The 27,065-nt window shown below is 36.5% G+C and overlaps 1 protein-coding gene across 1 annotated transcript in view; it reads left to right on the top strand.

Moving 5' to 3' along the window:
- Positions 1-27,065, top strand: part of LOC143249586 (DNA-binding protein RFX2-like) — a 114,125-nt gene that overhangs the window by 48,972 nt on the left and 38,088 nt on the right. Inside the window, exons 7-8 of the mRNA XM_076499701.1 lie at positions 12,855-12,863; positions 15,458-15,559. Coding sequence (XP_076355816.1) covers positions 12,855-12,863; positions 15,458-15,559 — 111 coding nt within the window. The remainder of the gene's footprint in view (positions 1-12,854; positions 12,864-15,457; positions 15,560-27,065) is intronic.

Raw genomic sequence — 27,065 nt, 5'->3', positions numbered from 1 at the left:
AATATAGTATGTATATTGATTTAACTAATGTTATAGAATGAAACAGAACTGTGTTATAATATAGTGTCATGTTTTCTAATGTACAGTAAGTATCGTGTGTAAATAGCTGGAGTACCCATCCCCTAGATGAAGGTTATGTAAATTCATTATTAATGAAAGTTTATGTGAAGACATGAAAAGTTGTTTTCCTTGTATGTAATTGAAAAAATGCAAAATTGTCCATAAAGACAGTAAAACACAAAATGTGAAACTACAAGGTTTTATATATTGCCACGTGGACCCAACAGACCTACATACAGAATTTGATGAAGATCCATAAACAGGAAGTAAAGTAGTGGTAAAAAATATAAAAATGCCCATAAAAACTGAAAATTTGTGTGTATCTACCCATGGATCCATTGAACTTCTATGCAAAATTTGGTGAGGATCCATTCACAGGAGGTGAGGCAGTAGCAAAAAGATAAAAACCTGCTGTAAAAACTACAATATACAAAACCAACAATTTGTAAGTACCCCTGCATGAACCTAAGGATCCTCCATACCATTTTTGGTGAAGGTCCATCCACACCTTGTGGAATAATTACATGTACATACAACAAATTACTATTATATTTATATAGATATGGTATTTTATAATTTACAGCAGTCATATGTGTTGTGAATATTACCAGAAATCTTATGATGAAAGTCTTATTTATTAAAGAAATTAGAACAGCAATACTCTTCTGAATATACAAATATTTATGAATTAGTTAGATTTTTAGGATATAACTATATTATGATGACGTTTTTAAATTATTTAATTAAAGGTGAGAATGTGCTTATTTTAAATTATTACTGCTGTGACATGCTTTAATTATTAGTGACTGATTATATAGGTTGGAAGCACAGTTAATGCAAATGCAGTTGGTATCCAGAGTCAACTTTTAGCCCATCAAACTGGTGGCACATACTTAGTTCAGCATACTACTATTGATAGTGATGGAAACCCTCTTGCTCATGCCACACGTGCCTCCCCAGCCACAGTAAGTCAAGAAAGCTTTGAAATTGTCCTTTATTTTTAATCTACACTTTTTTCTTTTTTTTTCTAAACAAAAGGAATTCTTTATTGGTTTAATAAAATTGTGATATGGGTTTTCTTAGTTTATTTTTGGATGAAATTCTTAGGTTGTGAAGCTAGGCTACAAACATTAATAAAATATTTGTACAAAGGAAGTAACTGACTTAATCACTTAAACCCAAGTAAATTCTGTTAGTGTCTGACTGAAAATTTCTATTTACCCATTGGATAGTGACAGCATCTTATAACATTTATGTATCTTTCTCTGAAAACTAATCCAAACCATTTTATTATAAAACCTTTTGTAAATAGACCAGAAATTTGTTAAGGTATGTTGATAATTATTAGGACATCATGAAACTAATTTCTGCAAAATGCATGAAAAATTATATGAGTTTAAAAGAGTTAAACAAGCTCACCAAAGCAAGTTCTAGTTTACATACTTTTCTGTAAAACGACATTGTAATCATAATCAAAAACTTTGTTGTTTGCATTAGGTAATCAAATTGTATAATAAGTAGCTGATAATTACATTTTAAAGCATATCTTTCTTATCAGCTCATCTAAAGCAACTGAAAGCTCAACTGTATGTGTGTGTGTGTTTTTTTTAAGTGTTAGAATTAGCTTGAGGTATTTTTTATTTATGCATAGTTTTATACATATATTTATATATTCCTTGCAAAAAACAAATTTAAGGTTGTTCAACTCCTCAAATGAAACTCGGGTTTTCTACAAATTACAATCAGGTAAAAAAAAAGTGAAAGAAACATCAATGCTGGATCTGTTAGTAAAATTTGACAATACTTAACTACTTTGTATTTTAATTTCTTAACCATGGGCATGTAGCAATAAGGAACTGCTACTTTCAATATTTATTTAAAAATAGTTCTTTCTAATTATATTTTTTTAATTTATACCGAATAAATTTTGTAATAATGAATTAGGTCTATTAGGTTCACTTTTTTTTTGCCAAGTTTGTGTTTAAGTGAAAGATTAATTATAGAAAGTATGTTTCTGGTATTTGTTTGTGATGTAAAAATATGTAGCTTTTTTCTTTAAAATCATGAGAATGTACTATACCATTTAATGCTTTTCTACCCTGAAATAGCTTGAAATTCTTGAGCATTTGGAAAGAACATAATTTGTATATTTACTGAAAAAGAACTATTTTAGCATACAAACTGGCTACTTTACATCAATAAGTTCCACAAAAGCCATGTGCTGATATGCAACATTCTTTGATAAAGAAATAACTGTATTAACAAGCAGAGTAAGATGTAAATTAGATATCTATGTTCATCAGTCAAATTAACACTTTTGGAATATACAAATGCAAATATTATGATATGGTACTTAGCTCCACTTACAATTTTAGCTATTCTGGTTTAGTGCTGCCTTCTATGTGCAATTTTTTTTTCTTGCATATGCCACAAACCTTCTGCTTCCCCATATTGGAATCAAATATATCCAACGTGTTTCTCATACAAATCATTGAGTGTGCGTTACTTTTTCACCAATAAAAGTGTGACATGATGCATGTGACTCCTTTTATATGCCTTTACCAAACTACCACTTCTCATTTGACAATGCTCATGCTTGGATATGCTTCTTCATCTCAAGTTTAATGTTTAGCTTTAGTGTACCCACAAAGTGGTTTTCATTTACATTACTTCCAAGTTTATTCAGATTGTCTCTATAATTTAACCTTAGTTTATTACAGTTGCATTATTATATATAATTTGATTTTACTTGACTCTTCTTGATTATGAACTTCAAAGTTCATGTCAGCATTTTGAGTTGTCACACCTGTTACTAGTGTTATGTGACAGGCTTCAGGTGTGGGCGACCTAGTGGGAGGTTTATCAACATTTAATTGCAAGTAGATTGAACATTTCTTCAATCAGTCTCTATCTCCAGTCTTTGCCCCAATTCTCCTCAAACATGCTGAGCCTTTTCAGACTGATGAGGATTTGAATTGCCTATTTGAACCTCTTGATTTTGCCATGTCTTCCTGTGCCCTTCTTGAGGATTTTAGTTAGGTCTACTGTTGTCTTTTTGGATTTTTTTTCCCTCAGGTATGTGATGTGTTATTTCATGCCCCTATTTCCTATGAACTAAATCCTTATTTATTACAAGACCTAACTTTACATCCCTATTTTGTTTTCCTTCCTCCCCAGACACTTGAATACATGCTGACCAATGAGCCTCACAATTAAGTGATGAGTTTAGCATGTCTTACCCCCCACAGACTTCAGATCAATTTGTTCTTGCATATTATCATGCAGATTGCCCTTTTGAAGACCAACGAATGTTAGGTTCTTTTTTACCTGTTTGCAGGGAGGTTTCTGAATTTCATGTAACTCTGACCCATACCCAGTTTTCCTGCCTTTGTCTTACCCTCACAAATATTTTATGGCATCTCTCTCTCATCCATTTCCTCTCCAAGGCTTTTCATCAAAATCCTGAAGTGTTGTTTGGTGACATCCTATCCATTTTTTCTTCCTTGTTGGGTCATTTGTCATTTTCAAAACTGGCTTTACATACTAATTTATTTGTTGTTGGGACCTTCCAGGTTGAGAAGTGACTTTAAGATCCATTCATTTACTGATCTGTTATCATTGGGATTTACATATGACCCCATTTTTGTGGTGTTACATATTTGACATTATCTGTGAATCTTTTGAGTCTTGAGTTACATCAATACAACAACAGTCTACCCTTTCCAATCTAGTTGCTTGTTTGTCTCAGTTGGAACTCAGTATGGTACCTGTTCCAATTTCCTGTCCTTCTTCTTTTCAGTCCTTACCTGTCCCTCTTTCTTGAGGTGTCTCATCTACATATTTTCTTCAATGATGCACATCACATTGTCAACAGTATCATTGACTTCTGGATGGGTTCTGGTCTGGTGGGAGCTTGACTTGCTGATTTTCTTCTTTGTTGGCGCCCTTTTATTAAGGATCATTGGGTTCTTCAGGTTTTATCTTAAGGATTTGATATCCTGTTTCTTTCTCCACCTCCTATGTCTCTTATACCTGTTTCTTTCTCTCCACCTTGGGATGCAATGTCTGGCCAGTGTCTGTCAGAAGCAGTCCAGACTGTATCAGCAGGCCATCAAGCATGTTCTATGTACATCACTAGGTTTCTGTTTCCAGACTTTGCTCTTGTCCTATTTTACTCTAGAGTCATTTCTCACTCTACAGTTGGCATTTTCTCTGGGCCAGAGACCAGGTGACCAAGATAAATATTACTAGTGCTTATCTCTGCACAGTCTCATCCATATCTTCAGTTTGTTCATTGGAGGGTGGTTTCCTATTTTTGTGCCTTGTTTTTTGTCAGGTGAACAGTTGAATGTCAATTTCACTCAGAGTACCAACATCATTATCATGGAAAAGTTAATGACTAGTTTGAAAGAATTTGTAACAACTCTATATTGCAGAGCTAGAAAGCCACAAAAAATTTGAGAGGTAAGGGAAGTTGCCTGTTTTTTTGCATGTTATTAGTCTCTTTTGTTTAGTGCATTATTTAATTAAATAATTTTTAAGTGCAATACTATAATGTATAAAAATTAGGGTTAACTCTCTTTGACAATCAAGAGCAAGAGAAAAGAAGATTCAATAAATATTTTATTTCCTGTTTTACATGTTTATTCTTTATAAATAATTATAAAATTACATAAAATATAAAAATATGGATCTTTTTAGGTTAAGATTAGGTTATGTAAAATAAGTAATAATAATACAATAAAATTGTTTCTTCAGGCATGCATGTGAGCTTCTTGTATTAGTTTCAGTAACTCATGAGTAATGTAATTTGATATTATAAAGTGAACTGCATTTGCACCAAGTGATTTACAACTTATGGTGTGGACAATAGTTAGACATTGTTCAAAGAGCACTAAAACAATAAAATTTAATCATAAATAGATATATTCTATTAGGAACATAGAACTAGTTAGGATAAACAAATGTAGTTTCATGTTACAACTTGAAGTCATTCTAGAAAGAAAAAAAGGATAATTTAAATTTATTTTATCTTTTTGGTAGCTACAAGGTCAGTCAAATTTACCAAATCCATTTTGAGACAGGATAGAGAAAATTACAGATAAGTTATAATGTTTTACTGAAAATAAAAGTTTTAGGTGCATTTTGGAGATCTTAAGGATTACATACTGTAAATTTGAGATTTTTGAGGTGAGGAAAAGTATTTTTAATTTTAACATGAAAATTACTTTGCATGTGGACTATTTAAAACAAATATTCAGTATATTCGTGAACAGTTCCTTATATTATTTTATTAAAACTACTTCTAAAAATAATGATTTTTTGTATATTAAAGACTCATAATATTAACTGAAAGTTTGTCAAATTTTGAAGGTAAACACACTATATTTTAAGTTAGAAGTATTAAATCTGAAAAGACTTAAACAAGTACAAAGATATCACATATTCAGTCATACAGACTGAGCCTGTATTGAAAGAGTGCTCCATGTTTCACCATTTTCTTAAAACATATTTTCTTCTCCTTTTAGCATATGGATGCTGATGGTCTTATTTATTTGCCATTGACCTTTCACACACACACTGTACTACCTAACTTATCTTTTCCTTTATCCAAATCATCCCTTCCTTCCAAAGACTTTGGTAGTTGGGGAGGATAACTCCCCCTTTTTGTCTGTATTCCTTTCTTCTGTTTCTAATCTCTTGATTGACTGTATTAGTGTTTTATGGCACAAAGCAGCTAGGGCTATCAGCACCAAACATCCGTTAAAAAGGTAAAAATAATTGAAATGTAGTAAAATATATAAAAGGAAATGAAGGTAAAACAAAACATCATTGAAAAACAGAAAAAGCATAAAACCAATGTTGACACCTAGTCTACAACGTTAAGAGAGAAAGCAGAGTAAGAGAAGTTGTAAAGGACTTTCTTTAGCAAAATGGTAATGATCATAACCCACCAAGAAGACTAACAGGTAAGTACAAGAACCACCGTCAGTCACCTGAAGTTGGCCTTTCCAGTCCTGGTTCTGGGTTATGTATCATAACAGCCATTAATAAAAGGTAAAATAATAAAAGTTTTAAAAGACATATAGCAAAATCGTAATAATAATTAGCCAAATGTCCAGTAAAATGGTAAAAGTAAAGTAAATGTAGTAAAATTTGTAAAAGGAAACGAAGGTAAAAACAAAACAGCAATTAAAAACAGAAAGTGGCATAAAACCAATGTTGACATCCAGTCTACAAAGTTGTAAAGGACTTCCTGTAGCAGAATGGTAATGATCATAACCCGCCAGGAAGACTAACAGGTAAGTACAAGAACCACCGTCAGTCACCTGAAGTTGGTCTTTCCAGTCCTGGTTCCGGGTTATGTGTCATTATGGCCAGTACCAAAAGGTAAAGTAATAAAAGTGTGAAAAGACATGCAGGAAAATTGTAATAACAGCTCGCCAGGACGACTAAAAGGTAGTTCAAACAGCAGTGTTAGTCACCTGAAGTTGGCCTTTCCAGTCCTGGTGTCGAGTTATTTAATGTTCTGGCCATTTTCTAATTTAAATTGAACTAGAGAGATGGAGATTCTGAAAAGGAAACCACAATTAAAAAGGTGTAATGAATAAATATCCAACAGTTAAATGAAATTAAAAACATTAATGGCCATTAAAAAACTAAAAACTTTATCAAGGTGGACAGTGTCACCATCACCAATAACACTATCCAATGTTACAGACAAACCCTGGGACAGAAAACGTTTAAAATAGTGCTGCTGTTGAGAGTTGTAACGATGGCAAGAAAGTAAAGTGTGGCTTACAGTGATTTGAGTGTTACACAAACTAAACACTGGTGCATCAGTTCCAGATAAAAGAAAACGATGAGTTAAAAAACTGTGACCAATGCGTAGTCTAGTTAGAACAACTTCCTCCTTCCGAACCTTATGGAAGCTAGATGCCAAAGTCCAATATAGGGTTTTATTTGAAAAAGCTTGTTGTCGCGTTGCTCACTCCAAGTGGACTGCCAGCTGGCACGGAGCTGAGCCTTTAATGCAGGACCATAGTCCATGTACGGAATAAGGACTGTGGTGATAGTGCCAGAGCAGATAGATTTAGCTGCCGTATCTGCAAGCTTGTTCCCACGGATACCAATGTGGCCTGGTATCCAGAAAAACTGGATAGAAGTAGATGTTAATGAGAAATGGGCCAGCCGGTTTTGAATATTAGTGAGAACAGGGTGTGAGCCAATGTGAAGTGATTCCAGGGCCAGTAGAGAACTAAGCGAGCTCGTATAAATAGTGCAGTTGGAGTACTGCTTAGCTTCAATATGATCCATAATCGAGTTTGATCGAATAAGAATACAACATATCTTTACCATAGAATGTCGATCCTCTCCCCAACTGGTGGTAGAGAGGACACGGAGGATGTTCAGTGCTCTTGTGCATTTAACCTGTAGCTGCTTTAAGTGTGGTATAAAGGTCAGCTTACAGTCAAAGATAAGCCCCAAGAACTTGGTCTCAGGGACCACTGGCAGTGAAACTTCACCGATACAGAGTTCAGGATCAGGGTGAATACCCTGTTGGTGGCAAAAGTGCATGCAAACGATTTTAGAGAGAGAAAAATTAAAGCCGTTGCCATAGTCCACTTCAGTACACGATTGAGGGCAATTTGTAGTTGCCGCTCAATATATCTCATGTTCAACGACTGACATGAGGTGTGAAAGTCGTCTACATAGAGCCCATTCGCAACAGTGAGGGCGAGTTGTTCAGTGATGGCATTTATCTTTATACTGAAAAGTGTGTCACTCAAAACACAGCCCTGAGGGACCCCAAGTTTCTGTACAAAAGAATGGGAAGTGTCGAACCCACACAAACTTGGAATCTCCTGTCCATTAAAAAATTTTTAATAAACATGGGTAAATGGCCATGTAACCCATATTTATGGAGGTCTCGCAAAGTGCCATACCTCCATGTTGTGTCATAAGCCTTCTTAATGTCAAAGAATATTGATACAAGACGTTGGTGTTTGAGAAAGGCTTCTCTGATTGATGTTTCAAGTCGAATTAGGTGGTCCATGGTGGAGTGCTGTCATCAGAACCCACACTGGGTGGGCGAGAGGAGGTTGTTTGATTCGAGGAACCAAACAAGACAAGCACAAACCATCCTCTCTAAGATCTTACAGAGACAGCTCGTCAAAGCAATTGGACGGTAGTTTGAAGGAATCTTGGGATCTTTTCCAGGTTTAGAGAAAGGTAAGATAATAGCCTGGTGCCAGGCATCAGGAAAAACATTCTCCTGCCAGATCCGGTTAAAAACAATTAGACGAATATCAAGAGAAGCAGGAGAGAGATAGTGCATCATGTCATAGTGTACATCATCAGGTCCAACAGCTGTACTGCCAGACCGATGAAGGGCCATTTTCAGTTCCACCAGTGTAAAGGGACAATTATAGTTAAAGAGACAGTCAGTTCAAAAGGAAAGAGGTGAACACTTTGCCCGAGTCTTGATGGCCAAGAAGGTGGAGGAACAAGCAGAAGTGCTAGATACCTGGCAAAAGCTTTCACCTAGAGTATCGGCGATGCTCCGGACATCAGCTACCTCTTGGCAATCAGAGAGTAAGATCGAGAGGGGGACAGAATTGTAGTGCCTACTGACCTTTTGAATCCTGTCCCATATGACCTTGGAACTGGTGGTAGAAGATATGCTAGTTGTGAACTTAATCCAAGATTCCTTCTGGCTTTGATGTCTTACCCACCTAGCATGTGCACGAGCCAATTGGAAAGCGATGCGGTTCGAAAGTCTGGGATATCTACGGAAAGTATCCGAGGCCCATTTTTGACCCTTCTGTGCCAAGTGGCAAGCAGGATTCCACCACGGATGAGGATATCATGGAAAACATGTTGAGGTTTTAGGAATACACTGAGCAGCTGCTTGTATAATACAGTCAGTTACCACTGCCATATAGTCGTCTATTAATGGTTGATTCACTATAGCAGAATCAAGTTCTACGAGAGCAGTGAAAGTGGACCAGTCTGTCTGATCCAGCTTCAACCTGGGCACACAGGTAGGGTGGCATCGACCAAGGCCAGTCTTTCTCAAAAGTGTAGGAAAATGATCACTGCCTAGTGGATTATTGTCAACCCTCCATGAAATATAGGAGAATAATGAAGGGGAGCAAACTGAGAGATCAATAGCAGTAAATGACTGACTAGGTGCATGAAAATAAGTGGAAGAACCAGTGTTGAAAAGAGAAAGATTGTGATTAGAGAGCATATGCTCTACAGAGCAACCCCTCCTATCAATAACAGCACTTCTCCAGAGGGGATGATGTCCATTAAAGGATTATCGGGAATTAGAGAGGGAGATGGCAACTGTTCAATGAGAGCATCAAGGTCTGATTGATCATGTCTCTTCAGGGGACAGGTAGAGAGAACAAACAGTGATGATATGACCCAAGGAAACACGGATGGCTAAGGCCTGTGTGGTGAGTGACAAAGACAGGGTGGGCACATGCTGATCAACCAATAGTGCCACCCCTCTATGTACTCGTCCATCACACAGCCTGTCATTTCTGTACAGAGAAAACTGCCGAATGGTGACTGTATCAGCAGGTTTTAGAAATGTTTCTTGTAAGGAAAGACATACAGGATGGTAGGAAGCAATCAGTGGTTTGATATCATCCAGATTAGAACGTAAACCTCGACAGTTCCATTGTATCAATGTGGCCATTTTTAATGATGGATAGGCGAAGTTGCTGGAGAACCCTTCTGTTTACGACCACGTATTTTTTCCTCACTGTCCTTATTCAGAGGAGGTTTGTCGACCTCCATGGATCGTGCCCTGGGTCGATTTGGGCAGGTCTTTGTTGTTGGAAGAGGATTCCAGTGACTGAGGATGCAAACGAATCATTGTTTTGTATCTTGGGGTGGGAGAAAAAGATGTATCAGAAGAAATGCCTGTATTTGAAACCAAAGGATGTGGATCTTGAGGTTTGTTGGAAGGCATGGGAGGAACAGAGATGGGTGTAGAAGTCGATTCATCAACCTTTTTAACCACGGAGGCCAAAAGGCTTTTCATTTGTTTTGAAAACGATTCTCTTGGAGGCACAGAGAGATCTGTCTGCACTCCCATTGTAGTTGTGGAATGAAGTGCAGCAGCATATGTCCAAGATGAAGTGGTGGACAACAATTTCCAAGCCTCAGGATAACTAGTTATGAGTCGTTTTTAAACGCTGCACATCTTTTTCCTCCAACCATTTTGGGCAAGAACGAAAATAGGAAGGGTGAGAACCATTGCAGTTGACACAATGTGGGTCCGTGTCACACTCATAGGCATCATGGTCCTTGCCACCACAACGAGCACGTCAGGGAACCACGACATGACGTCTTTGAGTGGCTGAACCTCTGACATTGGAAACATTGGAGAGTGTTTGGAATATACGGCGTACCCTGCAAATTAGATAACCTGCCTTGATGGTGGCAGGTGTACGTGGTGATGTAAATGTCAAAACGAGGATATTTGTCGGCAGTGTAACTCTATCTTTGCGAGTGGAGAAACGCCTCATTGCAGAAACCCCTTGAGTGGAGAGACCAACAAGAATCTCTGACTTGGTGACGCTCTTCAAATCCCTCTCAACAATAACTCCTCGTGATGTATTCAAGGTAGCATGAGGGGTAACCTCAATAGGTACATCCTCAATTGCCTTTGAATTCAAGAGGAGTTCACTGTGTTGGGATGTGGATGTTTCAACCAGTATGTCTCCACATCAAAGCTTCTTTACTGACTATGGAGAGCCAACAAGACCCTCTAGTCCCTTCTGAATAAAAAAGGGGGACATTTGCCCTAAAGGTTTTTCTGAAAGAGAATGTAATATAAGAAAATGAGATACGTGTGTTACAGATGTTGAAGATTGCTGCTCAGAGTCTTCAAGATGTGGTCGTTTACCTATTGACTGTTTTTTCACTATTTTATTCAAATTTTTTGTAGGAGGAACCATAGAAAAAAAGGAAAATTTCAGTACCCACTGACCCCACCCACCATGGAGCCCTACGAGGGGATGCACTACAATGTCATGTAAAGACATTGCAGCAACGCTAGGGTTTCGTGAGCACTATACCCAAACACCAGCATCAGACACAATGTCCACAACATCTGTTGAGAACTTCCAACACTGCTACTTGGTTGACTCTAGCCCAAGTGGACCAGCCGATTGACTCAAGGGGGGCCACCCAGAGGCTGCCCATGTTCAGGAATTCAAGGACAAAGTGGTGTGTTAGGGTTGGACCCCTCAACCACCAGGATCATCTCCTCCCCTTCACGGGTTGCCATGCATGGCAAACACGTGGGTGGATGTTTAGATCCCAGAGGAGATAAACTGAAAGATCATAACCTTCCCTAATCTCTACTCTTGTCCTGATAATGATAGACTTCTATGTTTGGTCCATATCCTTTGTTATTACATTGCCTGCACTGCATTCGTCTGTGGTTCACATTCCTGAATCTTTATCCTTTGGCATACTTTTTCTGTTTGTGATCTTTTCCCTTCTACCCTCATTATTTGGGTTATCCCTCTTGTCTTCTCACCAGAATTTGTTCAGGGTGTTTTCTCATCAGATTTGACACCTCATCTCTTCTCTTGCTTTATTGCAATATTTGTATTCATCAACAATTGGAGAAAAGCCTACAGTCAGACATGTGGATTACAACTAATATGTTCATCTCCCATTATTTACATCACATCACAGTTTTTTCTTCATCATATATTTGTCTTCCACCTGTAAATACAGGTTCTTCATGCTGAGGTATAATTTTGACTGAGTAAGTTTATATTCATGCTTTTCTTTCCTTTCATTTCTTAATTACATATATCCCACTCTGTGGGGAATGATGTCTGATTAGGTATTCTTTACTTAGAAACCTGCACTGTACAGCTATATTGACTCACACTTTAACTTTCATGGCTTTCCAATCCTCTCCATTGAGATAGTGTGTTCCACAATATTTCTTGAATGTGAATAAAACCCTGTTATGTACTTGCTTTATGAACTTGCCTGTTTTGAACTATACTACCCATGGACTGCATGGTTAAAGCAGAATGGGTTAGCTAGCCATCCCTGCTCTGTTTTATATTGAATAAATCAACATGGCTTTATTTTCAAAATAGAGTTTCATTGTCACTCTTTTCACTTTTGCATATGATGGCATACTTCCAGACTTTCCAATGCATTCTCATTCCACTTTTTCTTCAAGTGGGGTATGAGGGTCCTTACCACTTTTCAGTTCTAATGAGATCCAGAACAGGTGCTACAACCATTCAGTGCAGAATAGGGTGGTGGTATTCTGCAGGTGTAAATTATGTAATATCCTAGAGTATGTAGTATACAATTGTATCTCATCCTACCCCACATTGATGTTGGTGCCTCATGACTGGGTGGTAGATTTGGAGTAGTGGAGTAGAATCAATCAACATAAGTTCTCACATGTTTATGGTTGCCTATATTCCACTCTTGATCACACTCCTGAGTTGTGGGTAACAATGAAGGTAAAAGGGATTATTTTGGTTCTGTCTTTTTTTGCTATCTCTCATTGTATCATATGCCATGGATGTTGTTGCTTTTGGGGGAGTTCATTTTTATTATATAGGCATCATTTAAATACCAAATGTTAGGTTCCTGGATCAATAGATCTAAGAGATCACATCTGTCATGCTTATGAGAGTGAGTGGTTCTAGCTTCTCTCTAGTCTCTTGAACATGAGATGAAGGTGGTATGATCCTCATTCTACCCATATGTAGATGTTGGTATCAAGCAAGGAGGTTTTGGATGTAGTTGACTTACTGGGTACTTTCCATTATGCCCAAGCCAATCTACACCTAGGGGCATATCCACTGATTTACCCACTTTTATACTATATAGGATTAAGTTCTAATTGCATTTCTTGGTTGGGATCACTATCCTGTTACAGTTGTCTTTTACTTGGATGAATTTTTCTCTTTTCTCCTTTTATCTCCTACACATTTCACAGATGAAAAAAGAGTATATCTGATATAGAAGTAATGTGGTTTCTCTCATCAGATCTTTGAATTTGACTCTCTTATTTCCATAGGAATCCTTCAGATGCTTTTAGGGTTTACTTCTGTCACTCTCTTGTACCAGTCTCACTTCCTATTCAGTGTGGGACTCTTAACTAATCTTGTGAGAGGAGGGAAGTCTGATATTGGAAGTTGTAAATTTCCTATACAGAAAATGTATTTTTGATGGATACTTACCTTCTCTTACACTTCCTCTCCACTTTCTTTTGGCACATATGCCTTCTACCACACTTCAAGGTGATAGTTTTGTAGAGGTATATAAAGGAAGTCACAGAAGGCAACTAATCTTATAGGAGAGATAAATTCCTATCAGAAGTACTAGAATGTAATCTAATATAAGCTAGTCTTTTTAATGATTTTTTAAAATATTTTTTCATGTTTGTGTGTGTATGTGTACAAATTCATTATTTGTAACAAAAACGTTTTAGTTAACATACAGTTAAAATCTGTACTCTGGCAAGCTGAGAACTTGTTTCAAAGTGTATTGGCTAAGTCTGATTTTTATGAAAATTTCAATTAGTAGAAATATGTTATTTTTAGGTGTGCGAGTCTGCCATATTTTATTTATATACAGTTCGTTTTATCTACCTTTGTAAAAACATAGTGTTATTGTAATAAAGTTTATTTATACATATTGAAAAGTTAATTTTACACAATGTATAAGTGTTGTATTTTTTTCTTTTCTCAAAATATATTTCCTTTTTCTGGATTTCAATTAGATCAACTTAATTATGTACAGTTGATTCAAAGGGCTATACTATATTCTTACCTGCTCAAACTAACTTTCAAGTCATGGATCAGCCTTATATTCAGCAACATCCTCTTCCCATTCACTTGTGTTATTCTCAGATAAACTGATTTCCATTCGAGTGTAGGATAGGTTCCCTAATAATAGGATTGAACAGGAAATTTACTGAGTTATTTGAATATCAAAATTTGTTGAGCATTTATATTGTATGAATAAAACCAAATTGGACATGTTTTAAGAACAATTTAAACAAATTTCCCACAAATGCAACAACAAAATAAAGAAACTGTTTGTGTATATTTCTCTACAAAAGTCGATGTATTGGAGCAATGACTAGGTCTTCAGCTTTTTTTTTCACTTAAGTTGAGTCTCTGCATAATCAGTAATGGTGAAAACCAAGTAGAACTACTAGAAATTAAAGCTTTTATTCATGCAAGAAACCCTGGTTTCTTTGTCTTGCAACAGAATCACTACAGGACTGATCGATCTCGTACACTATTTGCCAGTCACATGTACTAAATTTGTCCTTTCAGTCAATGAAAGGACATCTACAAAGTTTTGTGAGCAAAGGCATTGATATCTTGTATGAAAAACGTCAGCGGTGTTCTGGATCAGTATTTTCATGCCAAAATTGCAATGAAACAAACCATAAAAATGTCTTATCATAAAAGGTGATGGTAAAGTACACAATGTACATATCACAAAAGCATAGTGTGCATTTCACATAATACTGGATTATTTCATATATAAACTATTGATTCAAAGAATATATAAAAAAGAATTTGATTCAATGTTGTTGTTTTTTAAATTTAAGCCTAAAATAATTTTAGATATATATCTAAATAAGTGTGGAAAATTTTGGTGCAATAGGGTGGTACACCTTTTGTAACCTAAGGTTAAAACTTGATTTAGAAAATTAGTTTATGTTTGGTTGATTGTGTAAGTTAGTAGTTATTTTCAGTACTTGAAGAAAATAAAATGCAATAAGTATAGTAATTAGGTAGGAGGTTAGGTAAATGCATATCATAGGAAGTATAGAAATTATGAATGATTGATATCATTTGATGAGAACTGCAAACATGTTCATGATGTGATCCAAATCTGTTTCTTTTTGCATTAGCTTGCAGAGTTTTTTTATTTGATGCAACAATTTTAAGAATATCTTTTGAAAGTGCCAATATTCTAATACTTTCTCTAGTCATTATAGTGAAATGCCAGAGCATGTTAATGTGGCTTAGAAAATACTGTATCTTAAATTTAAATCATATAATTTAAAGACTTTGTAACATTTTGAAATTAGAAGCCACACTTTAAGGTTATCTTATTATTCATATTCCACTATATATTATCTTTAAGTAATTGTTTTGTTAATCTAAGTTCCACAAAATGAAAGTGAAAAGGAAATACCACTATCTTCAGAGAATGTAAGTTTCAAACCTTCTACTCTTGGTTGCAAGACTTACTTTTTCTTGTGATTTGACTGTCAATAGAAAGATAGCTTTAAACTGTTCTATGTGGGTTTACGGTATGCCATATATGTTTTTGGTGTTTGTTCTTACTACTGGTCCACATTCTGGAGGACAACAGGAGCTTTAAGGTGCAGGGGGCACTCTTAGAGGGAGAAACACACCAGACTCTAAAAACTGCCTCTTCCTCAGCTACTTGCATTTCCCCTGTTACTGTAAGTACTCTTTTATGGTGAATGTGGTCCTTTGTGATAAACTATTTATATGTTGCAAAGTTAAAAAACAATCTGTTTAATCATAAAGCTAATATTATTCATTTTTGCATATTGTTTAAATCTAATGTAATAATATATTCATCTTTGATAACTTTTTTTATTAACATTCTAATCAAATTAGAATCTTCACTTGAGATTAAATAAAAACTGAATGACGTAATTTAGATATAAAATTGACACATAAAAAAACTAATTAGTATTTCATTTTATTTTGAATTTTTGTAATAACTTTTTGCCAATGTAATTTGTGTTCAAATGATGTTTGAAAAGTGAAATATTGAATAGTACTGTAATATTCATATTTTAAAAGGTAGCAAATTTGTATTTTTAGAATAGATAAACTCTTGTAACTGTATAAAAATATACTGATTATTGTTTTTTGTTTAATAACTGTGGAAGTTTGTTGCAGTAAAATGTAATTGTTTTGATTGAATTCAACTAATTTGAAGTATGTACAACAGTAGGAGAATAAAATATCAACTGTATTTAATATATTGATTACACTATGTAACAAATTTTGTTCTTCGATAGTATGTGTTATTTCTTAATTGCTTATGTTGTAAAAGTACAGAAAATGGCCATTATTCCCTTCAAACTTTGCTTTTATGATCTGGATAATGAAATTTAGAAATTAACCTATTTTCTATGTAGAAATGGACAAATTTACACATTTTCATTTACATAAGGTCTGAATAAAACAACATATGAATCAAGATTTACATGTATTTATACTAGAGTTATACAAAAATGTTTAGAAGTGAGTAGTTTTTCGAGATTTGTGACTGTAATGTAAATCACTTTCACGTATCAGCCCACAAATATAGTTTCCCGTCATGTTTTTGTTATATGCTCCTTGGTAGCAGCATTCAAAAGTCCAGTATATCTTGGTGGAAGTGCTCACCTTGCTCCTCTGAGTTTGCTCTCATGTTCTCCTTGAATTTATTAAGATGAGCATCAAGGATGTGGACTTTCAGGGGCATCCTGCAGCCCATTTTGCAGTAGTTTTTCACCAAACCCTCAACCAGTTCCACATAATTTTCAACCTTGTGATTGCCCAAGAAGCCTCGAACCACTGTGACAAAGCTGCCCTGAGCTTTTATTTCCTTCCTGTTGATCTTCTTGGGGAATTCTGTGCACACCAGGATCTTCTTTATTTGTGGTCCAATGAAGACACCAGCTTTGACCTTGGTCTCGGACTGCTTAGGGAAGAAGTCTCGAAGGTATTTGAAGGCTGCAGACTTCTTATCAAGAGCTGTGACAAATTGTTTCATAAGACCCAATTTTATGTGCAATGGTGGAAACAACACATTCTGGAGGTCCATTTGTGGTTCACACTTGACATTGTGACTCCCCACAGTGAACTCAGTCCATTGTGGCCAGTGCTTCTGTTGTAGTGTGCTGTGGTGTCCCTGTTGTCCCAAAGGTAAAGATAACAGGGAAACTTGGTAAAGCCTTTTTGGAGGCCCATCAGGAATGCCACCATTTTGAAGTCTCCAATAACCTCCCAGCCACACTCATCATACTTCAAGGCTTCTAGCAAGGTCTTGATGCTGTTGTATTTCTCTTTGAGGTGTACCGAAAGATATTTAAATTTTTAAAGGTCTAAAATTTGTATAATATAAAATCTTACTATTCAACAAGTAAACATTGTTCATCTTACCTTCTATAGTTTTTTGCAGTGCTCATAGGTAAAATGAGGTGCCCAGAGTTTGTCTTAATCACTGACAGGCATGCTGAAATGTGGCTTGTAGGCTTCACACATTTTAGTAGATGCAATCATAGAGTACTTTTTTGCTCCTGTCTTGATAAATTGGCCACATACATAGCAGAATGTGTCTGAAGAATGCTTGCAGCTTCTTGATGCCATTTCTGATAAAATCAGATGGATCTATATGTTCACTTAGGTAATTAGAACTAAACTGAAGTGATGAGTGGTGAGTCCCTGTATATATATTACTATGGAAAGTTCTAGAAAATTCTAAAAGGTTCTTGAACATTTTTGTAAGTTCTACAACCTTCTAGAAAGTTCTTGATAATTCTTGTAAGTTCAAGAAAGTTCTCTATCAGCTACTCAGCACTGAATCTACCTGGAATGTTCTGGAAAGTGGATAAATTTGAAAATTTCATTACCCAGGTCACAAAAGCAAAGTTTCAAGAGAAAAATAGGTCTTTTCTATTTACTTTAGGCATAAGCAATTGGGAGATAACACTTTCTGCCTGGGAACAAGAAATAGTAAAAATTTTGTAACATAGTGTTATGTTAATTGTTTAGTATTTTTTGTTTTGCAAGGACACTTTCTAACTTATAATCTTTAAAATATACACAACTGCCAGCTGAATATTTCTGTTATTCAATATTCAAAATATATATTTGAAGCTTCAGGAATTTTTTAAGTTTCCTTTACTTTTCTTAGTTTTGAGTTGCTATTTAATTATCTAAATTAAACACTATTTATTAGATGAATGAACCAACAAAGTTTTGCAATTGGTGGTAGAGTCCATTTTGTATTCTTCATTCACCTATTCTGTCTAGGTGTGTGCATATAATGTTTTCTACAGTTTGTGGAGGAAACTTATTGATGTTGATGAAGTATTGTGTATTTTGTCTAATTCATCGTTAATTTTATCTGGTGAGTATAGTTTTATGGCTGTGTTTATTTGGTTTCTTAGTATGTTGAGTTTTTGTTTTGTTTCATGTGCTGAGTCTCAAGGAATGTATAGTCCAGTATGGGTGATTTTTCGGTGGATTTCTGTTTTAAATTGTGTGTCGGTTCTTGTAATTTTGAGGTTAAGAAATGATATTTGATTGCTTTCTTCCTGTTCACATGTGAATTTGATGTTGGGATGTATAGAGTTAATGTGATTGAAAAAACCGTGTCATCTACATATCTGTACTGGTATAGTGGAGGATGTAATGCTGTGCTAATTGCTTTTATTTCAACTTGTGTCATAAAAATATTGGCTAGAACTGGTTATATTGGGTTGCCCATGCTTAGGCCATTTGTTTGTATGTTGTTGAACATGAAGTTTATCTTCATCGTGGTGAATTCTATGAGGGTTGCTAATTGGTTGCTGGGAATGTCTATAGATGGGTTAGGGTCTCGGATATAGAGTTCTAAGGTTATCTTGAAGGCTTCAGTGGTTGGAACTTCTGTAAAGAGGGATATAACATCGAAACTGGCCATTAAGGCTTTATGATTAATTCGATTTATATTAGACTTGAAATTAAAAGAGTCTTTGATGAATGAGCTGGCTGATGTTACACATTTGGAGAATGCCCATGCTATGTATTTAACAAGATTGTAATTAAATGACTCATATGTGGACATTATTGGTGGTAATGGACAATCTGGTTTATGAGATTTGGGGATGCCATATATATATGGTGTGCATGAGTTGGTTTTACGTAGGTAGGAATAAAGTGTTTGTGAAATTGTGTTGGCTTTTTTCATTTTTAGTAGTAATTTGTCAGTGATTCAGGACAGTTGGCTCAGCATGACTATATGATTAGGGTGCTTGACTCTCAATTTGAGGTCACAGGTTTGAATCCCTATCCCACCAAACGTTCTCACTTTATCACCTGTGGGAGCATTATAATGTGACAGTCATTTACGTTGTTTGTAGGTAAAAGAGTAGTCCAACAGTTGGAAGTAGGTGGTGATGACTAATTGCTTTCCTTTTAATCTTTCGCTGCTAAATTAGGAATGGCAAGCACATATAGCCCTTCTGTATCCTTATGTGAACAAACGAAACCAAAACAGTCTGAGGAGAATTTTGACCTTTTTTTTTCTTTCCAATACCTTTGTCTAGGTCAGCTTCTTGTGAGGCCAACTTGGATCAGCTATCTACTGCACTTTTTTTTCAGTTAGGCATTTGGATTTCTCAAGTTTTAGGGGTTTTTCCAGTCACTTATGAATATACTCCCTCCTTGATGATGGAAAAATCTGAGTGTGAATATTTTGTATTTCCTCCTTCACCAGATACTGCTGTTCATGCTTGGAGCTTTGCTGTTCTATTACATGATGGGACAACTATGCCTTGTCCCTAACATTTGTCTAAACAGCATGCTTTGACTTACCACTACCAGGAGGATTTATATTAGGTTCTGAAATACTTGATTCCTGATTTGAGCATATAAGGCTCCAAACTGGACCGTGTTATCACTTTAAGCAGATCATAGTTATCTCAGATTTGTTTGACCCTTGCTACTGTTTTCAGATATTTATCTTTCCTCTAGATATTGTTGGAAGCTGATCAGTGTTTTTCACAACAATTTGGGCATGAATTGTATTCTTTGTTGACTTCTATCCTAGTCCATTTGTTGGATTCTACTCTTTCTTTGGTTTGTTAGCTTGCATATTCTTTGAATTTATTTGGTAGAGATGCCTTGTTGGAGGATGTTTGTCTACCTGCTGTAGCCATTCATTAGTTATACAAGTTTTTTTTCTTTGTCCCTTAACATTCATGGGTATCAGAGGTGTTGGAATCTTGAATTGGTATCACCCATTTGCATTCTTTCTTATTTTTATTGGCCCCTTAGCTTTCTTTGGCTGCTAGTAGTCAAGGTTCAACTGCTCATTGTATGTTCTGATCCTCAACTTCTGCTTCTTGAGCTATTGGTGTTCATAACAGATTCCATTATTATCTTTGTGGCTTCTCTGTTTAGAATGAATGTTACCTAGAGTGTTGTTGACTATATTATATGGGCAGGGCCTTGGGAGCAAGGTTACATCATTTTCTGGTCACCTAGAATTTCTTCACCACAGATCCTTGAGTCCTTCAGGTTCTGGCAACAGGTATGGTCATTCAGTTCAGTTTACTTTCTCCATTATCCTTCTAACCTGTGGTATTTCCACCTACAACAAATCATTTGGGCTTGGAACTTCATTCTGAGACAATCAGGGAAATATTAGTCAAATTATTGTTGTGCCCAAAAAGGATTGGAGACTTGTGGTCAGTTAATGATTAATCCCATCTCAACCAGTTGTTTGGTCCTCCCAATGAATGTTTTATGCACAAGGGTCAGGTTATGCAGTTAATGGCTCTGCTTCTACACCATATGTCTTCTGTAAAGTAGTAAGAGTTTTCTCTAAATCACTTTCATGCTTTGTTTAGTGCACAAACCATTGTATGGATGAATGGCTACTTGTTGCACCATCTCATTGGTTAGCAGAACAACACACTCAAATTCTCCTTTCAGTAGCCACCAAAGGTGATTTTTGTATCAAAACTGAGAAGTCTGTTATCTTACCAGCTCAATATATTGTCTTTCTGGATGCCTTTTTTTTCCACACATTTTTAAGCTATGTGCAGCTGACTCCCATCCAACTGCATCTTATGGAATAGATTGTGAGGCTCTTATGTATAGTTTCTTTCTCCTATTTCATGGATGGTTCTATCTCTTTTGGTGATGTGGGGCATCCTTTGAATCTCTTCTTATGTAGCACTCTTCAGTGGTTGTTCCTCAACCACTTGATCATCCAATCTACTAATCATGAACAACATTTTAGATCTCAAGTTGAGGTTGGATCAGAACAATACTGCTTTTAGTGTTCCCTTATTCCAAGATTCTTCTCTTCACAGATATCTCACTTCAGGAATGGAATGCATATATCGATGATCAGGAATTCCAGGGTCTATAGATGTAAGATGAGTCTTCCTTCCACATTGTTATTATAGAACTTCTTGCTCTCCAATGGGTTATGGTTCAAGGTATAGATTTCTTGATGAGAGAAAATCACCATGATTTGTGCAGAAACTTCCACAATTGTCTTTTGCATTCCCCATTAAGAGGGCACACATTCATAAGAGCTTTGTATTCTGACTTTGGATATTCTCTACTGGGCTCACTGGCTTACCATGTTCCTGGGGTGATAAATTTAACAGCAGATAACCAGTCATGGCTCTACTGTCTTTTCCCAATCATATTAATGCTTCATTGCAAAATTTTCCAGTTTGCTCTTGGTTTGGGACTCCTGTGATCAACACATTTGCTGCTCATTAGAACTCATAGCTACAGCCATTTTGGTCCATGATACCTCATCCTTGAGCTTTGGCAATAGATGCATTCTGTCAAAATAGGACAGAATTGTACTTCTATGCCTTTCTCCCTGTTTATCTGTTAACCACAGTTTTAACTGTGATTTGATCCAGTACTTGTTAGGTACTGTTGGTTGCTCTATCTTGGCCAGCCCAACTGTGGTTTCCTCTTATACAGTATATTCAAGAGTATAAACTTTTGCCATGTCCTCTTTGGCCATCTCTGTTGAGGTAACCACAATCCAAAATTCTGACCCCAACATTCCCAAACTCAAACTAGAGGTATGAAAGTAATGTGGTCCTTCATCCTACATTGGGGTTAATGGCTAAAGTTGCCTTGTACTTATCTCACTCTGTTTGTAGACTCACAATGGCCATTTATCAGTGGAAATGCCACACTTTTCACCAGTGGTTTCTCATGAGGAAATTGAATCCTCTTCACCCAAAAGAGCCCACCATTTCTTGCTATTTTTATTTGGCTTTTTGGCAGAGGCCTAGCATCTTCTACTGTTGCTTTATATAAGGCAGCCTTATCAACTACTTTTCATTTTTCTAAACATTAGACGGTTTTTAATCCCCTGTGCTATCTGGACATCTCCACTTGTTTACAGTCCTATGTTCCAAATGGTTTTTTCAGTTACCCAGTTGGAATATTAAGGTGGTTTTACATGCTTTGTTTCAACATCCTTTAGAGCCATTAGCCTCATATACCATATACTACCTTTCTCTCAAAATGTATATTTTGTTGCTACTGGCATGTGGGTGTCATAGGTCAGGGTTGTTTGTGCAACATGTGCACAGGGCTATTTCTCACTCCACTTATGTACTGTTCTAACCTGATATGGTATTTCTTTATAAGATTCTAGTAGCCACAGAAGGGGATAAATCCTTCTCACCATTTCAGTTATTAGCTATTTCTCATCTTTATGACTGATCTGACCCAAACCATTTGTTATGTCCTGACAAAGCCTTCAAGTGTAATGTGGCTTGAACTAACTCCTTTCATAGGTCTAGAAGTCAATTCTTTATTCATTGGGATCCTTCAGTTTCCTGAGACTTATCCCCAATTACTTTGATAAGGTGGCTTTGCAAATTGATGAATATTGCTAATTCTGGACTTACTTTACAGGTGAAGAAACTTCTTCGAGTCACATCTTGTCAAATTCATCATATTTCTATGTCTTTAGCAGCCTGATTAAATTGCACACTGGAAAACATCATGCAGACCAGTATGTGAACTTTTCCAAATACTTTTCTCTCACATTATTTACACAGCATGGCAGGTTCTTTTAGCCCCTGTGGCCATTTTGACCACATCCACTAACTTTTAAGGAAGGGGAGTGCTTTTTCTTCTCCTCTTGTATTCTTCTTTTCCAGAGTCTCTTACTTGTATGGATAATGCCCTCACTGGCCCCTACACTTTCTCAATGTGGGACTCTAGCCATTGTGTTAGTAGATAATATGTTCAGGAAGTTAACATTTTCCTAAATTGAAAACATGTTTCCAGTGCTTCTTACTTTCACTGACACTTTCCTGCTCTTCCTCCCCACTGAAAACCAGTGTAAGTAATAACATTATCTGAATGAGGTGCTTATATACAGTATCAGGATATTGTAGGATATTAACATACGTGCAGAGGATATTACCAAAGGCATTTGAGTAGGTATAAAAGAGTGGAACAAGTGAATAAAAAATCCATTGCTCAGATGGGTAAACCTGAAATGCTGTAGGTAAAAGAATAACTATAGTGTCGATAAAGGTATTATTGTAAATACATTTTCAATTGAAGAAAATGTTCACATGTGCTCCAGAGGAGATTTCTGGAGAGGTTCACTTCCTTCTCTTTACTACCTTGATCTGTACCTCTTCTACTTGTCCATCCTTGCTTCCTATGCTGTTGAGAATTTATAGGTCAGGATATGTTTATCTCTAATGCCCACTTCCCTGTCTTATTTATGTGATCTTGTTGGGCTGCTTTTCTTTGTACATAAGTCTTTGGTGGTATTCCTAATTCACTGGAGACCTGGGCTGAATCAACTCAGTCTTAGTTCCTATTATTTTCTCTAGTTTCCAATATTTCTCAGCCTTGCACTTTGAATTCCTTTCCTTGACCAGACTAGTATACCCCCACTCTTCCAATTACAACTCTTATCACTTATCACTTCCTTCTCTTTACTACCTTGATCTGTACCACTTCTACTTGTCCATCCTTGCTTCCTATGCTGTTGAGAATTTATCGGTCAGGATATGTTTATCTCTAATGCCCACTTCCCTGTCTTATTTATGTGATCTTGTTGGGCTGCTTTTCTTTGTACATAAGTCTTTGGTGGTATTCCTAATTCACTGGAGACCTGGGCTGAATCAACTCAGTCTTAGTTCCTATTATTTTCTCTAGTTTCCAATATTTCTCAGCCTTGCACTTTGAATTCCTTTCCTTGACCAGACTAGTATACCCCCACTCTTCCAATTACAACTTTTGGACCTTCCTGGTCCCTTTCTTAATTTCAGGTTTGTCAGCCATCCTTTTGGTATCAATTATGTTGATTCAGGCCCAGTGTGTGCCATTTTGTCTCATTTTACTGATATGTGTTTTTAGTTTGTTACTAACAGATGGGTTCTTCAGGTCCTCATTCATGGTCTCACACTCCATTTCTCTTCTCTTCCTACCTCTTCCCCATTCTGATTATATTTTCTCCTCCTTTTGACCCACTTTATCTATAACATCTTGAAAATGCAGTCAAGAGTGTATATGCCCTTTCTCCAGGTTTTTACTCTTGCTCTTCATCAGGTATGTTCATATTACATTTCTCTTCTGGTGGATCAGTTGATCATGATCTGCTCTAAAAATTCCACTGTTGTTTTTTATATGAACTGTAAAGGGGGCACCCACTTCAGGACCACTTTTGGGTGTTGAATGTCCTCTTCTGGACTCTTTCCATCAGCTTTGTCTCATGGCTTATGCCAAGGGCTTTGAAACTGGTAGTGCAATCATTCTCTCTGCCAGACCATGTTCTGCTTACGTAGTGGTCATTACACCCTTTTTTATTTTGTTCATTTGGTTGGGCACACCTGTCATAAATGCTTTTGCCACTCCTCTCAACTCCAAGCCTCCTGTCTTATAGTCTACAGTTCTTCATATGTTGTCTCTGGTTGTCAGTGCTCTTTTCTTTTCCTGTATGCCTATCATCATTTTCACCTTCTCCCTTGAATCTTCATCTCTGTTTTTTGTGATCTTGGTGGTGCCTGTTTGGTTAGCTTAGTCTTGGTTTCCTATACCTCTTCCTTTGGCATCCTTTCTTTTCCTCTGTCCAATTTTCTGTCTTTTATGCTTCAACCTCCTACCTCACTTTCATCCAGAGGTATCATACCTTCATCTTCACATGCAGGATTTATCCACTCCATCACTCTCAGGGCCAGACTTTCTGATTATGTAGCCTTCTTCTTATTCCGTTCCTGTCATCCTTCTGCCTTGTCTGTTTATCATTGGAAGTGTTGGATTTTTTTGTCATTTGTATATCTGCTATTGCCTTCCTCCCAGACATCCTACTGTGACACACTTTTCAGCATTTTTCAGATGGTTGTTTGGTCATGATATGTTGGTCTCCACCATCACATTTTATTAGGTGGCCTTATCTACTACCTTTCATCTTTCCCATTATTATAGGATGTTTTCTTTCTCTTTCTTTTCCATTCTTTTCCAATCTTTTCTTCTTCACTTACCTCCTAGCCCAATTCTAATGCCTGACTAGTACTTTTAATGTGGTGTTGTACATAAATGCCCTATTTGAGCCATTGTCTTCTCACTTTTTGTTACTTTTTTCTGAAACTTTACTTACTTTACTTATTCTTACCTGTGATTTCCATTGCTCAGATATCTATGCACTTGATTCTTCTCATACTCTGTTCTGTCACACTTATTTATTCCTTTAGCTGGATTTATCTCTTTTTCCTAAGACATCAGCTATTTGGGAGGGGAACTATTCTTGTTTCTTCTACTTTCATTCCTTTTGTCTCTCACCTCTATGCTCATTCAGACCTGGATTGTCTTACAGTCCAGTTCAGGGTATTCATTGTTACTTAGCACAAATTTTCTTGGTACTTTCTATTTCCTTTGAGACCTCATGCCATCTGTCTCTACTAAATGAGTTTCTCAACTTTTCTAGCTGGTATATTCTTCCTTGAATATTGCCACTTCAAGCTATTTCATATTTCATTGCATCAGATTTGTCACCTGTCTCATTCTCTTGCTTATCAGTTTCAGTGGCCCATGGATGAGATTTGCCAGGCAGACATGTGGAAACTCCTCACATATTGTTGCTTATTACCGTCATCATCTGGTTGTTTAATCTCTTGCAGAATTTTCTTTCTCTAGTTGCCATTCTTCAGTCAACTCACTATCTTTGATTTGGGTAAATATGTTTTCTTTCTCTCTCTCTCTTTCTTGCAACTAAGATCCCATCAGATGGCTGTTGTTGTCTTTCAGGGTATGCTTATTTACCAAGGTCCACATTGGGTCAAGGTTACAGAAAAGAGTTTAGACCATTTGCTCTGGCTCTCTCAATGCTACCTGTCAAGGTGGAATGATCTGTAAGACTGCTAGGGGCATTGTCATGGTGTACAAAGCTACTTTATAGCCTAATCCTGACCATACCTTTTTGTGGAGTACTGTGGGAAAAGCTAGCACAGGAGAGTGACTGTCAGCTTCCTTGGCTTGCATGCTCCAGTGTTTCAAGATAGAGTTTTATTGGACTGTTTCTAGTAAAATACCTTTCTTGTGGGCATCTAATGGAGCACAGGAGATCCTTGCCACTTACCAGTTCCTAACTACTGAGATAGTGGTCATTAGAAAGTTTCTCACTGATTGGGCTTATCACAATACAGTAAGAATTAGGGCAGTGGTGACTCTGTTAATGTATTACAATGGTCATATTCTTATTCCATCCAGACTTTTAACACTTGGGTTTATTTGCATTTCCCCAAATTAAATTTTGGGTGAAGTGTATCCTCTGGTTGAGTTGAAGTGCAGTCTCTTATGGGTGCACTCCTATGTAGCCTCTATCATTAAGTGTACTACTCCATGGGCTTTCCATGTAGATGCTTTCTGAAGGAAGCTCATCTAGGTTTAACTTTGCACCAGCCTTTCAACCAACTCAGTGTGGGATTCTAGCTATTCTGTGTGAAGAAGTGAGGTATCATCTTGGTAGTTAATGTTTTCCTAATACTCAGCTTCATGTACATTCCCATCAAGTCTTTCCTCTTCCAGTGCACCATCTTTTTGCCTCTTATAATAATTAAGTTATTACAAGTGCAAATGTTTGAGGGGAGTTACTGTGCATGGGGGTTATGTTGTCTTCCTGTAGATCAAGGGCTTTCATTGTATGATGACAAACACCTAAGCAGTTCACAT

The sequence above is a fragment of the Tachypleus tridentatus genome, chromosome 4, assembly GCF_004210375.1.
Source record: "Tachypleus tridentatus isolate NWPU-2018 chromosome 4, ASM421037v1, whole genome shotgun sequence".
Lineage (NCBI taxonomy): Eukaryota > Metazoa > Arthropoda > Merostomata > Xiphosura > Limulidae > Tachypleus > Tachypleus tridentatus.
Note: the sequence above shows the minus strand (reverse complement) of the source record. Positions and strands in the feature narration are given on the sequence as shown.